Below are 15,891 nucleotides of genomic sequence, written 5' to 3'. Positions count from 1 at the left end.
TCCTTTGAATGCAGCCAAATAGGCTGCAAGACTCAGAAACATAAACCTTTAAGGAGTCATAAAAGAGAAAGAGAGTGAGAGATATTTAAAAAATATATTTTTATATAACTTTAAAAAATTGTCAAAAAAAATATTTAAGAGATTTTAAAAAATCCAGATTTTTTGTTGTTGTGATTTTCAAAAAATGAACACTAATTTTGTTTTTGTTTTCAGATATGAATGTCCAAAGTTGATGTTCAAACTATTTTTTTATAAAAGCAAATATCATTAAAATTGAGAAATTACATACCCACGCTAAAAAATGCGCAACTTTAAAGTTAGACCGATCTAACTTGTTGAAACTATGAATTTAATTAAAATTATATTAATAAATAATAAATTTTTAATAATTGAAATAGGATAAATATATTGATAGCTTACATAATTTTTAATCAATTTGTAAAATGAGAAGAAATATTTTTAAGAATTTTTTCATAATTTTTTTATAAGAGTCTAGGGGTGTAATCAAATCGGTTTGGATTAGTTTTTGTACAAAAAAAGGTCCGAACCGATAGTATTTTCATCGGTTTGGTTTGGTTTGGTTTTCAACATTTTTCAAAAATGAAACCAAACAAAACTAACCGATTTGGAAGATCGGTTTACAATGTTTATTTTTTAAAACATTATGTTCATCAATATATTCTCCACTATCGTATTTTTTGGTGTATTTTATGCTATTAACCCATACGAAACAATGACATGATTTTCATTGCATCATGAAATAAGTTCACTATCAAATATAAAAGTTAACACTTGACATGAGAATGTTAGAAAGAAATTTCAAAGCTTAACAAATTTAACACAACAAAATACACATAAATTAACATGTTTCACACCTCAAACACACATCAAAACTATTTTGTAACAAGACTAGAAGAAATTTTGTTGAAGAAGAAAAAATAAAAAAGGTAAAAAATATGAAAATTAACTAAGAGAACTAGAACACGAAGAAGACCACCATAAAATATCACAAAGGTGGTAGTGAGAGGAACAATGGTTGCAGACAACAATTCAGTGAAAACATGTTTTTTGCAACTTATGGTTTCCATTTTCTATGTTTTAGAGTTTGGTTCTAACTGCGTGTTTTGCTGAAAGGAATGAAGTATAAACAAAGACGAATAATGGTTGGACAAATAAAAAAATTGAGTTTAATTATGGATGAAATAAAATATTTAAAGCGTCATTGTTTCCATTGTTCGGTTTTTAAAAACTAAAACTGAGAACCGAACCAAACCACATCGATTTTTATTGGTTTGGTTCGATTTTAGAACCAAACCAATAACAATCAATTTTATTTCGATTTAATTTGATTTAGTTTGAATTATCGATTTAATTAAATTTTCTGATCCGCTTACAAAAGACCTCCCTATAATAAAAAAAATATAAAAGAATCATTTATTATAATTAAATAACTTAAAGGTCCCGAAAATAATTTAGCCTAATTTTTTTTTCTCTAGAAAATTTAGAAGATAGTAATTCGTAGGGATTAAATTAAAGGAGATCCGGATCCATAATCATATCACCCATAGCATCTTCAAGATCCTTGAATCAAAGCAAGATCTGACCGTCTATCACTCATAGTGCAACGGCTAAAGGAGTTCCATGTCAACGATCCGTGAATAAGTACATAAGCCAATAACAACGCGAGAACCATCTTATATATAAATCCTCTCGATTATAATTTTCCTTCAAACTCATTTCCTGCATCTTACATCACTTTCCAAACCCTAATTTCCCCCGGAAATTTCAAATTCCCAATTCCTTCAATGGCGCCAAAGGGAGAGAAGAAGCCCGCAGAGAAGAAACCCGCAGAGGAGAAGAAGTCCACAGTAGCCGAGAAAGCTCCAGCCGAGAAGAAGCCAAAGGCCGGAAAGAAGCTCCCAAAGGACGGTGGTGCTGCCGCGGGAGACAAGAAGAAGAAGAGAAACAAGAAGAGCGTGGAGACATACAAGATCTACATCTTCAAAGTTCTGAAGCAAGTTCACCCTGACATTGGTATCTCAAGCAAGGCCATGGGAATCATGAACAGTTTCATCAACGATATCTTCGAGAAGCTTGCTGCTGAATCCTCCAGACTTGCGAGGTACAACAAGAAGCCGACGATTACTTCGAGGGAAATTCAGACTGCAGTTAGGCTTGTTCTTCCTGGAGAGTTGGCCAAGCATGCTGTTTCTGAAGGAACAAAGGCTGTCACCAAGTTTACAAGTTCTTAAAGTGTATACTTTGTAGGATTGTTTCAGTAGTGGATCTTGTTAATGTTTATCTCTCTTGGTATTAGGTCTGAATTAGTGTGTAATTTTCTTTTGAAAATCTAATGAGGGGATGAATTGAATTTGTCTTTTAAGCATACAAATGATTGTTGTGTTTGCAATATCTTTATTTTATTCTTTGAATTAAGGAATGGCTAGTTGAAATGGTGAAAATATTAATTTCTGGTTGCACTCTTGGTGTGGTGAATCTTTGATCAATATCCTGTAAATTTTTTTCATAATCTGCATCCTCTATTGCATTCTACTGTTAGCGGTTTTATTTCTAATGAAAAGTTGAACTTTCCTTTTGAACTTCTGCTTGCCTATTCAGCCCTTCAATCCCTAGCTGACAAGATCACCATCTCTTTGGTTGATAAAGATTATAAGTACATGTGGAACCATTTGCATGATGGTGAGCTAGATGCCTATAGTTTTTATTGTCTTGTTGGTCATCATGTTAATTGGGTCAAGCTTATCTAGGATGCAACTATTCCCGAGTCCAAATCTATTCTTCTCTAGACATGATTGCATGGTAAGTGTCCAACATAAGACAACCTATCTTAGAGAGGCTGCAACCTTCCTTCCGAATGCAATCTCTGTGGTGTTGCTTCAGAAATTTCCAATCACATTTTTTTAGATTGTATTTTTAAGGGTTAAATAAGTTTTTGGTCCCTGTAAATATCTCAAATTTCGTTTTTAGTCCCTATAAAAAAAATGTCGACATTTAGTCCCTATAAAATTACTTTTTCATTCACTTTTGGTCCCTGTAGAGGGACTAAAAGTGAATGAAAAAGTAATTTTATAGGGACTAAATGTCGACATTTTTTTTATAGGGACTAAAAACGAAATTTGAGATATTTATAGGGACCAAAAACTTATTTAACCCTATTTTTAATAAGCACTTTTGGTATTGGTTAGGTTCTATCCTAAATTTTTAATGCAATTTTATTGTCTTAAATGATCCTCTAAAGCTTTGCTCTAAAAATTGGTCTCCTCTTTATGAATTAGTTGTCGTGGGTGGCAGCCATCATAAATTGTTTTAGTGTGATTTGGTATTGTAGAAACCAACATAGATTTTATGATAGGATTGTAGAGCCTCATCATCATAGGAGTTTCTTTCTCTGAAAATAATAATATCTTGTGTGCCAGTTTTTTTATTATTGAATTTGTTATAATAAAAGTTATCAATGTTAAGTTAAAGAATACTCATCCTCCAACTTTCAATTGGGTTAAGGGGAAGAAAAATTCTTATTAGTAAGAAAATGGAAAAACAAGAATAAATTCAAACCATTTATTATCATCACAACCCCATGATCCTAATTAAAAAGGAAATTAAATTTAAAATTAATTTAAAATTCACCACTAAAATAGTGATACATATTCATTCTTGCATTTCTTCTTCAAATTGCTTCGTACTAAATAGCACTACCCTAAGTGCAATAGCGATGATGCTTCAATTGGTAACTCTGGACCATCTTCTTGTGGTGGTCTATTCAAAGCTAAGTTTCTTGGAGCTTTTGCTTACAATTTAGGAGTTTCAAAATCTTTGGTCGCTAAATTTAATGGAGCAGTGTATGTAGTAGATAGATAATAAAAAAGGTTGGTTTAATCTTTGGTTGAAAACTAATTCTATATTGGTTTTCTAGCTTTCAAATCATCTAAAGTTATTACTTGGCAACTAAGAAATAGATGAGAGAATTATTGGCTTCATTTTATATCATCTATGACTTTCATTGTTATTCACGTTTATAGAGAAGAGAACTATTATGTTGTCAAACTTGCAAACTTAGGTCACTCTCTGGCCTTTAATACACTTGATGGTTTAAAATGTCTCCTCAACTTAGAGAAGATTTTACTAAAAATATATTGGAATTGCCCTTCTTTAAATTTAGTTAGGTCCTTTTGAAGGCCAGGTCTTTGCCTCCTATTTTCTTTGTATTGTTTTTCTCTTTATTTTATATATTTTCTTGGGGCTTGCTTCTTTTGCAAGCATTCTTTATTTCAAAAAAATACTAACAAAATAAAAAAAAATAACGAAAATGCAATCTCAATAAAGATTATACTTCATGCTAAAAATATACTCCTTCTATCATAAATTGTAAGACATTTTGGCCATTAAACACGAATTAAGAAATATAATTATTTCTTTATGAGAAAGTGAAATATGTAAGAATTTACATAAATGTCCTTCAATAATTATATTGGAAGTCGAAATTAAAAGAATTGAAAGAAGAAAGAGAATTAAATAGTAAAAGTTATATTACAAAAAAAAAAGTCATTAATGATGTACAGTAGAAACTCTTTAAATTAATAATGTCAGAACCGGAGAAATTTATTAATTTAGAGAGTTATTAATTTATCGATAAATTAATAATTATTAATTTAAAGAGTTTTTAAGTAATTATATTATACATACCAAACAAAAAGGCAAATTAGTCTATGCCTCTTAGAATTACGTTGCATCGAACCTCTGGACTCAACATAAATTAGTAACTACTGTGTTCATATGCTATTGGATGCAATAAGAAAAGTTAGAGATGAGCTCCAAATAGACTTGAACTTTAAAGTAAAACAGACAACTATTGAATTATATTTCAATAGAGTGTAATATATTTTTTTTCAGTTTCTATGAATTATTAATTTATGATTTTCTTGGGACCGAAAATTATAAAGGGATCTCCCGAAAAATTATTATCTTATTATTTTATCGAGTTTTTTAATTTTTTACATTGGCCCAAGTCGGGACCGGACAAATTTATTATTTTAGAGAGTTTATTAATTTATCGAGTATTAATTTAAAGAGTTTCTACTGTATTAGAATTGTAAAATGATTTATAATTTGAGACATATTTTTTTAACAAAGTGACTTATAATTTCAGACCGAAAGATTATTTCACAACATAATTTAACATCTATGATACTTGCAATATTTTTAAATAATATTTTTTTACATCCGGATAAAAATAAAATAATAAATCTATTAAATGTATATATTTTTCCTCTTACTAAATAAAATCATATAATATTAATATTCACCTATAATACTTTTTATTTATAAAAGTATAGTAAATAGTTTATTATATGTTTTGGGCCGACTCATGGATAAAGACTTGATAATAGAGAAATGAGAATGAAATGGAGAACATGTAGTCTCTTTTTCTACTTTGAGTAGGTAATTCTGTATGCAAGGACTTTGCTAATAGGCTAGATCAATTGCAAGGACTTTGCTAATAGTCTAGATCAATCGGACGGCTAACCATTATCCATGCTTTTAGTTACCAGCCTTTTTTCAATTTATAAGAAAAACATGTTATTTTTCAGGTATTCAAATTCATTCTCTCTCTTACATTTATTTTGACTCTCATATTGACTTGTGCGTTGGAGTGTTAATCTTGTAAGTCAACCCCCTCTCTACCGCATCAAAAGCTCAAAACCACAGTAACAAGCTATGCATCCTCACTTGTTAATCAATTATGGTTCCGTTATGGAACAACACAAAAATATTATACAATTATACAATGAAACATAAAAATAAAATGATCCACTAATTACTCTTCATTTTATAATACATTACTATTTTTTTTAAAATTATATAATTATTTATTATATAATATATAAAATATAAAGTTAAATAATATGGTCGGAGTTGGGGAATCCACGGGATGGGTGATACTTTCCCAATCTTCGTCCCAAAGTGTCTTCAGTGGAACTTTTCCCTCCATTTCCACAAAGAAAAAAATCCACAATTCCAATGCTTCGAACAAATAATTCTCAGAGAGATTTTCATTAACAAATGTAAATTGACATCCCTATTCATGTTCGATGGTCGAACCGAGACATGAGTTACAAACTCTTGTTTTGCAAAACTACTTTTTGCTACCTGTCAAATCCAATGTAACCGCTAACAGTGCAAATTATCCCCTTTTGACCTCATCAAAAACACAACCACTACGACAAACTCTATATCCTCACTTATCAATTCATTATAGTTATGCTACGCAAGGCCGGTCCTGCGTCAGGGCAAGCAGACCACAACCCAGGATCTCAAAAATTTAGGGGCCTTAAATTATATATTGGGTATTTTAAAAATATAAATAGTGTTAAGGCTGTATATATTTATTGTTCAGATTATTTAATTAAATTGGTCGAACGTAAATAAATTAACCTAGGTACCAAAAGATAATGTCACACTTTTTTCAATTAATTGTTTTAAAACATCAATTCATTCAAAAATTATAGAAATAAATGATACCTATGATATCCACCATTTCACACCTCTTAAATTAGTATTTAATTTTTTTTTATTATTTCAATTTTATTTATACTACTATATAACTAATGTAAAATTTTGAGTATTCTTTTAAAGTTATATCCTTAGAAAAATCATGTATTAATATATGTTTTGTACAAAAATTATTTATTTATATGTACCTGTAAATAAGTATTATTTGTGCATTTATATTTTTTATCTGTCAGACACGTATGATTGATCTAATAATTCTTAGATATGATAAAAATTCAATAAATAAAAAAAATTTACACAAAAAAGTTATGAAAAATAATTGTATGAGACGATTCTAATTTTGATTAATTATTCAATTTTTTACTAAAGTCCATTTTATTATTTGCCTCGGGCCTTTTGAAACTCAGGAACAACCATGCTGCTACGGAACAAACTAGGAAAAAATCACCTTACATTTTTGTTGATATTTATACATGGATAAGTGCATGATCTTTATAAAGTATTATATTTAATTCATTCTATAATTAAAAAAGGTTATAAATAAATTTTTATAATTTTCTAAAAACATGTTTTAAGAACCCATTAAAAAAATTAAAAGTTTCTAAATTCTAATAGATAATTATGCTTTATTTAAACAACGGTCAAAGTTCAGAAAATAGTTTTGTTGGGATTAAAATCATTAAATTAAAGCGGATCCGCATATATCCATAATCATCACCCATAGCATCTTCAATATAGTTGAGTCAAAGCAAGATCGTGACCGTCTATTACGCACAATGTAACGGCTAAAGAAGTTCCACGTCAACGATCTGTGAATAAGCACATAAGCCAATAACAACGCGAAAAACATCTTATATATAAATCCTCTCGGTCCTTATTTTCTCCCAACCTCATTTTCTGCGTCTTATTTCATTCCTAATTCCAAACCCTAAATTTTTTTACCGAAATTTCAAATTCTCAAATCCTTCAATGGCGCCAAAGGGAGAGAAGAAGCCAGCGGAGAAGAAACCCGTAGAGGAGAAGAAGTCTACCGTAGCCGAGAAAACTCCGGCTGAGAAGAAGCCAAAGGCCGGAAAGAAGCTCCCCAAGGACGGTGGTGCTGCCGCCGGGGACAAGAAGAAGAAGAGAAACAAGAAGAGCGTAGAGACATACAAGATCTACATCTTCAAAGTTCTGAAGCAAGTTCACCCAGACATTGGTATCTCAAGCAAGGCCATGGGAATCATGAACAGTTTCATCAACGACATCTTCGAGAAGCTTGCTGCCGAATCTTCCAGACTTGCAAGATACAACAAGAAGCCGACGATTACTTCAAGGGAAATTCAGACCGCTGTTAGGCTTGTTCTTCCTGGAGAGTTGGCCAAGCATGCCGTATCTGAAGGAACAAAAGCTGTTACCAAGTTTACAAGTTCTTAAACTGTATGATTTCTGAAGCGGTTCTTAGTAATGTTTATCTCTTTGGGATTAGATCTGAATTAGTGTGTAATTTTCTTTTAAACATCAAATGAATGTCTTGCATATGAATTGAATTAAAGCGTACAAATGATTGTTTCATTTTGCACTATCTTTATTTCATATTATGAATTTAGGAATAGCTTGTTGAAAATAATTTGAGTTTCTAGAGAATACTGTTACTTTACGGTGGCAACTCTAGAAGTTGTGAGTTGCGCTTTACGACATTGTTCAAGAATCAAAAACCTAACCAAGGCCATTATCTGTAAGTGTTGGAACATTATGAATATATTCCAATATAGGGAGATGAATTGAAAAAGTTAAAGTCCCACATTGATGAATTGAAAAAATTAAAGTCCCACATTGTATGTTAGTTGAAAAAACTCTTTAGTCCCTCATTGCTTAGATTAGAAATCTTGGCTAGTTTACTTCATTATATAAAGAAGTCACTTGTTTCATTCCAAAATACACCAAAAACTTATTTTGAGTTTTTCCTTCCTCACTCTCATATGCGTCTTTCGAATTGTCGAAGCGCCAACTTCTCCCCCTTTCTTTCTACTCGTTGAATTTTCCGAGTACTTTCTTGAATTCTCCTTAGAGAATAATGTTAATTTCTCCTCGTTTGAGTTGAGAAATTATAAGTATAATTTTTTCTTGGATTCTCTTTAGAGAATTATTGAAATTTCTCTTGGTTTGAGAAATTACTACGACTGGTTGTTATACCAGATACTAAGATGGTATGTATACCATATTGAATGGTCTTAGTACCATCTGAGGGTGTATTTCTAGACCGATTATCTACCGTGCAAGTAGTAATCGTATAGTATAGAACTGGGCTGTTTTATCCTGGAGGCGTCGTGGTTATTAAGAGCTGCTTTGCATAATTTGGGCAGTACTGCGAAACGTCTTAAAGAAAGCGTACTGATCCGCGACTCGACCCGGTAATTTCTTCGGTGGCAAACTTGTTAAAATCGTGATCCAACAATTTTAAGACGTTTCGAATTGCCATGGCTACTGAAGAAATTATTGGTACTTCTGCGGATACTTTCTTTGACAAACCGTTCATGTTCGAGAGTTGTCACTTCAAATGTTGGCTACAAATAATTTTCTTCTTAATGTTGAAAAAGATAGCTAACATTTTGACCGAGGACATTTTGTTGCTCCCTTTGGGTCAACCGAACAAACTAACGGTAAGAAATCTGAGGATTAAAAAAAGGAACACGTAATAGTGTTGAAGTTGAATCTGTTGCACAGATTAAAAAGAATAATTTACTGCTCAGAAAAGAAATCACCTTATAGAAAGAATGATTATAACATTCTGAATGAAATCGCAAATGATCTGTATGACTATTATAGTAATTGCGATACTTCAAAATATGTTTAAGAGAATCTGAAAAACAAGTATGACATTGAAGAAGCTAGAGAGCAGAAGAATGATTTTAGCAGCTACGTGAAGTATCAGATGGTAGATGAAAGGTCAGTGGAAACTCAAAGTCACGAACTTCAAAAATTGCTCATGAAATAATCACTAAAGGTATGTATTTATATGAACAATTTGAATTTCTTTAATTATTGACAAACTGTCCCTAGTTTGAAAGTTTTTATGAATTATGCTTTGTTAGAAAACAAAATAATTTTTTATTTAGAGACTGATTTTTCTCATTAAAGAAGAATATCAGATACATGATTAAATAGAAAAGTCTTGGTTGTTTTAAACAACAAAAATAAATTCGGTGTGGTTCTAAAGCCATATGGCAAATCATTATAGAATTAGAACTGCAATATTGTGAACCGAATTAAGAATGGGAACCCTTCTATGGCCCCAATTGCTCCAACTAGACAACAACCACCACCTCAAAGAAATGACGTTGTTTTCCTTTTGTTTCAACTGTGGAAAACTAAGTCATATGGCTAAGAGATGTAGCATGTAATGCTTGAACTTGGTGTAGCCCGTAATGCACGGGTTAACCTGGCTAATGGAAAATTTATTCATATGATCATTGAAATCAACATGGTTGATAGATATGATGGTTGGTGGATAACCACAGGCGTCTCTCGTCGTTTTTGTTATGATCGTGTTATGTTTAAAACATACACGAATACTAAAGATAAGAAAGTGTTGTTGGGAGATATCCACACCACTAATGTTGTCGATATTGGAGAAGTGGAACAAGGTCCACCTGTGAAAAGACTTCAATCTTGAAGGATGTCATGTATGCTTCCGGGATAATAAAGAATCATGTTTATGTTTTTTCCTTCTTCTAAATAAGGCAAGATTTAGTCAGTTTATTGGGGTAGATTTGTACACCATCATCACAAAGAATGATATTTTTTGTGAATGAAATTGATAAGTTTTAAAAAAACTTTGTAAAGAAATTGAAAATGATTTAGTAAGAATTTGTAGTGATAGGTAATATGTATGATTCTAGTTTATTTAATAATTTTTATAAACTACATGAAATTGTACATGAAACGACTGCTCCATATTCCCCTGAAATGAATGGTAAAGCAGAAACAAAGAATAGAACTCTTACTGAACTTTTTGTTGCAATTATGATGAATTCTGGTGCTGCACCTCACTAGTGGGGGAAATTTTATTGACGGTTTGTTATGTCCTTAATAGAGTTCCCAAGTCAAAGAGTAATATCTCTCCTTATGAGATATTAAAGAAAAGACAACAAAACTTGTCTTATTTGAGAACTTGGGAATGTCTGGCTTATGGCAGAATTCTGGATCCAAAACGAGTTAAACTCGCTAGTAGAGCATATGAATGTGTACTCATTGGATATGCATCAAACAGTAAGGCATATAGGTGTTATGACCTAAATGCAAAAGTGATCATAGAATCAAATGATGATGATTTCTAAGAATACGAATTTCCCTTCAAATCGAGAAATAGTGGGGGCACTCAATCGAGTCACATTCTTGTGATAAGAAGCACAGAAAGCAGCAACAATGTAGAAACCGAACTTCGACGAAGTAAAAGAGTAATAGTTTCTAAAGACTATGGGACTGATTATGCGACTTATAATGTAGAAGAAGATCTAGTAAATCTTCAAGAAGCCTTGTCATCTATGGATGCATATTTATGGCAAGAAGCTATAAACAATGAGGTAGAATCTCTAGAGTCTAACAAGACCTGGAACTTAGTAGACTTGCCTCCTGTATGCAAACCAATCGGTTGTAAATGAGTTTTGAAAAAGAAACTAAAACCTGATGGAACTATTGATAAATACAAGGCTCGCCTTGTAGCCAAAGGTTTTAGACAAAGAGAAAATGTAGATTTCTTCGATACCTTCTCTCCAGTCATTAGAATTACATCCATTAGGGTACTTGTTTCAATTGCTGCTATTTATAATTTAATAGTACACCAAATGGATGTTAAAACTGCCTTTTTAAATGGTGACTTAGAAGAAGAAATCTATATGGAACAACCGGAAGGGTTTGTGATCCATGGATAAGAAAACAAGGTCTGTAAGTTAGATAAGTCTCTGTATGGACTAAAACAAGCTCCTAAGCAATGGCATGAAAAGTTTGATAACTTAATGATATCGAATAGATACAAAGTGAATGAAAGTGACAAATGCGTTTATTATAAATCTGAGAATCGCATATGCACTATCATATGTCTATATGTAGATGATCTGCTCATATTTGGATCAAACATTCATTACGTTAATGCTATGAAATCATTATTGTGCAACAATTTTGATATGAAAGACCTCGGAAAAACAAGTGTGATTCTTGGTATCAAGATCACTAGATCCGAGTTAGGAATTTCTTTAGATCAATCATACTATGTGGAGAAGATCTTAAAGAAATATAAATACTTTGATTGTAAACCTGTGTGCACACCATATGATCCAAGTGTGAAATTGTTTAAGAACACTTGTGAAAGTGTAAGACAAACAGAGTATGCGAGCATCACTGGAAGCCTTAGATATGCCACTGATTGTATTAGACCCGACATTGTGTATGTCGTAAGATTGTTATGCATATTTACGAGTAGACCGAGTAACGAGCACTGACAAGCTATTGAGAGAGTCATGAGGTACCTTAAAAGGACCATAGATCTCGGCCTACATTATCAGCAATTTCCTGTTGTACTTGAAGGATACAGTGATGCAGATTGGAATACCTTGTCAAGTGATTCCAAAGCTACTAGTGGCTATGTATTCAACATAGTTGGAGGAGCTGTATCTTGTAAATTAAAGAAACAGACTATCCTGGCTCAGTCCACGATGGAATCTGAAATGATAGCATTAGCAAATTCTAGTGAAGAAGCAAGTTGGTTAAGATGCTTGCTAGCTGAGATTCCCTTATGGGAAAAACCAATGCCAGTTGTGTTGATCCACTGTGATAGTACCGCGGCTATTGCAAAAATTGAGAACCGTTATTATAATGGTAAAAGACGTCAAATAAGAAGAAAGCATAACGCCTTTAGAGATTGTATCTCTAAAGGAGCTGTAAGAGTGGATCATGTACGCACTAATGAAAACTTAGCAGATCCTTTGACGAAAGGATTAGCTAGAGAGAAAGTCCATAATACATCCAAAAAGATGGGACTAATGCCTATACAGAAATGAGTTGCTCATGATGGTAACCCGACCTAAATGACTGGAGATCCCAAGAAATAGGTTCAATGGGTAATAACAAGTTGTGAGTAATATGAGGCGATCATGCTAGAGTAAATAAAATAAGCATGAATCCTGAAGTAATAAGAGGATGAGATAATAGAAACTCTTAATGAGATCTATACTCTATATGAGGGAGTACCTAGGCTACAGGAGTACTCTTGATAGACTCACCTATGTGATTGTGGAACTGAGGTCGGTTCCTATGGAGTTTCGAGGCAGAATTCCTAGAGCCTTCACTAAACCGGGATACACGTGCAGGGCCATTAAAAGCACGGGCTATTAAGAATACACCTTAAGAAAAGGTTGTGTGCGGGTCTGATGTCTGAGATAGAGTTCAAGACAATAGTGTCACTCTTGTTGAATCGGAATCCTACTTGCTACACAAAGGTTCAAGTCGTAGACACCTTTGCTTATGCACAATCTTAGAAACGTTTGGCGTTACTTCTGAAACACTTTTTTAAATTCAAGTGGGGGATTGTTGGAACATTATGAATATATTCCAATATAGGGAGATGAATTGAAAAAGTTAAAGTCCCACATTGATGAATTGAAAAAATTAAAGTCCCACATTGTATGTTAGTTGAAAAAACTCTTTAGTCCCACATTGCTTAGATTAGAAATCTTGGCTAGTTTACTTCATTATATAAAGAAGTCACTTGTTTCATTCCAAAATACACCAAAAACTTATTTTGAGTTTTTCCTTCCTCACTCTCATAACTCTGCGTCTTTCGAATTGTCGAAGCGCCAACTTCTCCCCCTTTCTTTCTACTCGTTGAATTTTCCGAGTACTTTCTTGAATTCTCCTTAGAGAATAATGTTAATTTCTCCTCGTTTGAGTTGGGAAATTATAAGTATAATTTTTTCTTGGATTCTCTTTAGAGAATTATTGAAATTTCTCTTGGTTTGAGAAATTACTACGACTGGTTGTTATACCAGATACTAAGATGGTATGTATACCATATTGAATGGTCTTAGTACCATCTGAGGGTGTATTTCTAGACCGATTATCTACCGTGCAAGTAGTAATCGTATAGTATAGAACTGGGCTGTTTTATCCTGGAGGCGTCGTGGTTATTAAGAGCTGCTTTGCATAATTTGGGCAGTACCGCGAAACGTCTTAAAGAAAGCGTACTGATCCGCGACTCGACCCGGTAATTTCTTCGGTGGCAAACTTGTTAAAATCGTGATCCAACAGTAAGGGTCATAATTTCAGAAAAATGGTCTAATATGTATGTAACAAATATAAGTGCTAGTGATTTTAGTGTTTTTTTTTTCTTAGCAGTAATGTTGTCTATGTTTAGGAATATTCTATATAGAGATTGCTTATAATATTACCTTCCCATTCATAATGTTTTTTTAATAAGCAATTTGCACTCTGGTTTATACCTATCCACCTTGCCTCAAACTCAGCAATGTTTGATCAACTCCCTGCACAATATACAACCAAACCCTACAAACCCATATAATCAAGTTTAAGTTTAGTAATCTAATCTTACTATAGTATTAAAAACATGTAAGCTTTGAAATAAAAAACAATACGAATAATGCCAATAACCATTTGGAAATTATCATCTCACAAAAACAAATCTCTGTATCAGCCTATAAATCTGATAATATTTTGTTAAGGCTGACAATCTACCTAAAAAAAAAGAGGTTATAGAAACTTCTATCGTCAATTCTATGCTTGAAACAACAACTTATTTTGCTTCTTCCTTTATGATGATTTTTGAACGGATACTTATTAAACTCTTGACGACAGGGAGACTATGAATGGACATTAGCTACGAGGACAAACTTTGAATGGACATTAGTGATGTTATATGCTACATAGCCGCATAATGTTATGTTTTATTTACACCCAAAAAGTTGAAGCTCATTAGTGCAATTGAGTTTCAACGGCATTGCAAAGATTGACGGATGCACGATTTTTATATGTGCAAATCTCTCACAATACGTTGATTTTGTATTTGATCCCAATGGAAATGGATTCTTAGTGTCGATCCTTTGGATGTACTAAGTTTTCTAGTTAGATTTTGAATTGAATTGATTGAAGGGAGCATTATCATCTTTTTTGGATTTGGTAATTTGTTTTGAAGTTTTATTTGAAACCCAAAAATTTGAAGTGCAATAAAGTAGTTTAATGAAATACCAAAGTATTTTGGATATGCGTCCGATTTATAGACTAACTAAAATACCAAAGAGATTCGACAGGGTTATGGATTGGTAGTTTCTCCAAGTGTGTTGGCATTTGTAATGCTCTTATGGCGGAGTATTGGGGGATTTATGAAGGCATATCTCTAGCTCTTCGTAATGGTCATAGGAGAGTGGTAGCGCATTCGGACTCTAAGGTTGCAGTGGAATCTATCCTCCATAACAACCCTCGTTCTAAAGGGGTGGTTAGCCTGGTGAATCGTATTCGGAGTCTGATTGGAGAATTTGAAGAGTTCAAGCTTGTGCATGAGTATAGAGAATCAAATAAGTGTGCCCACCTGTTAGCTATTGCAGGTACGAGGATGAGTGGGAATTTTACTATCCATCAAAGTATACCTGCTTTTTTAAGTAAGGCCTTAGATAGTGATATTAGAGGGGTTTCTACTTCTAGGGTTTTGGTTGTTTAGTTGTTCTTTGGGCTTAGGTCCTCCTTGCTAGCAAAAAAAAAAAATTACCAAAGAAGATACCAATCGTTAATTAATTTAGTGATGATTGGCGCTAAATTTGGTAGGGATAACCACGGTTCGAACCGGACTAAACCGGGTGATAAACCAAAAAAAAACCAAAGAAGATAGGTTGTAATATTTTTCCAACCAATGTTTGTTTCAAGTTTTAAGATATTATCTCATAAACTTATTTTACATATACATATAGTTTTGTCACTCTCTATTATCATATTAGGTTGAGAATCTTTTATTCCTATTGGAATAACAACTAACCACTTATAACTTCTCACTTTCAAAGATTTTTATTTTATATTCTTAGCAAATTAAATTTTTATTTTAAAATTTAATTTAAATATATTTTATAAATATTCTTAGCAAATTAAATTACTCACAAACATCTAGACAGGAATAAAATTCTCTGTATAATGTTCCCAAAAATAATATTATTAGAATTATATTTTTAATTCTTGAAACAAACACACTCTAATAGATTATACATAAAACATAAAGTAAAATAAAGACGATTTCTCAATGCACCCCATGAATCTCTCATACACGCGTGAAATTTCAAAAATATCCCTAGTTTCCGTAGATGCATCTCTGGAAGCACCCAT

At 32.5% G+C, this 15,891-nt stretch overlaps 2 protein-coding genes across 2 annotated transcripts; both read left to right on the top strand.

The window, feature by feature from the left end:
- The first annotated feature begins 1,722 nt into the window (after positions 1–1,722).
- Positions 1,723–8,065, top strand: LOC131661194 (probable histone H2B.1). The gene is made up of 2 exons (XM_058930643.1): positions 1,723–2,244; positions 7,514–8,065. The coding sequence occupies exons 1-2, from the start codon at positions 1,806–1,808 to the stop codon at positions 7,945–7,947; spliced, it is 873 nt and encodes a 290-aa protein (XP_058786626.1). The 5' UTR covers positions 1,723–1,805; the 3' UTR covers positions 7,948–8,065.
- Positions 8,066–14,881: 6,816 nt separating this feature from the next.
- Positions 14,882–15,238, top strand: LOC131657961 (uncharacterized). The gene has a single exon (XM_058927303.1). It carries the CDS (start codon positions 14,882–14,884, stop codon positions 15,236–15,238), a length of 357 nt encoding a protein of 118 aa, XP_058783286.1.
- Positions 15,239–15,891: the final 653 nt, after the last annotated feature.

This window comes from Vicia villosa, linkage group LG3 (genome assembly GCF_029867415.1).
Source record: "Vicia villosa cultivar HV-30 ecotype Madison, WI linkage group LG3, Vvil1.0, whole genome shotgun sequence".
Lineage (NCBI taxonomy): Eukaryota > Viridiplantae > Streptophyta > Magnoliopsida > Fabales > Fabaceae > Vicia > Vicia villosa.
The sequence above is the reverse complement of the archived record's forward strand: the minus strand, read 5'-3'. Positions and strand labels throughout refer to the sequence as shown.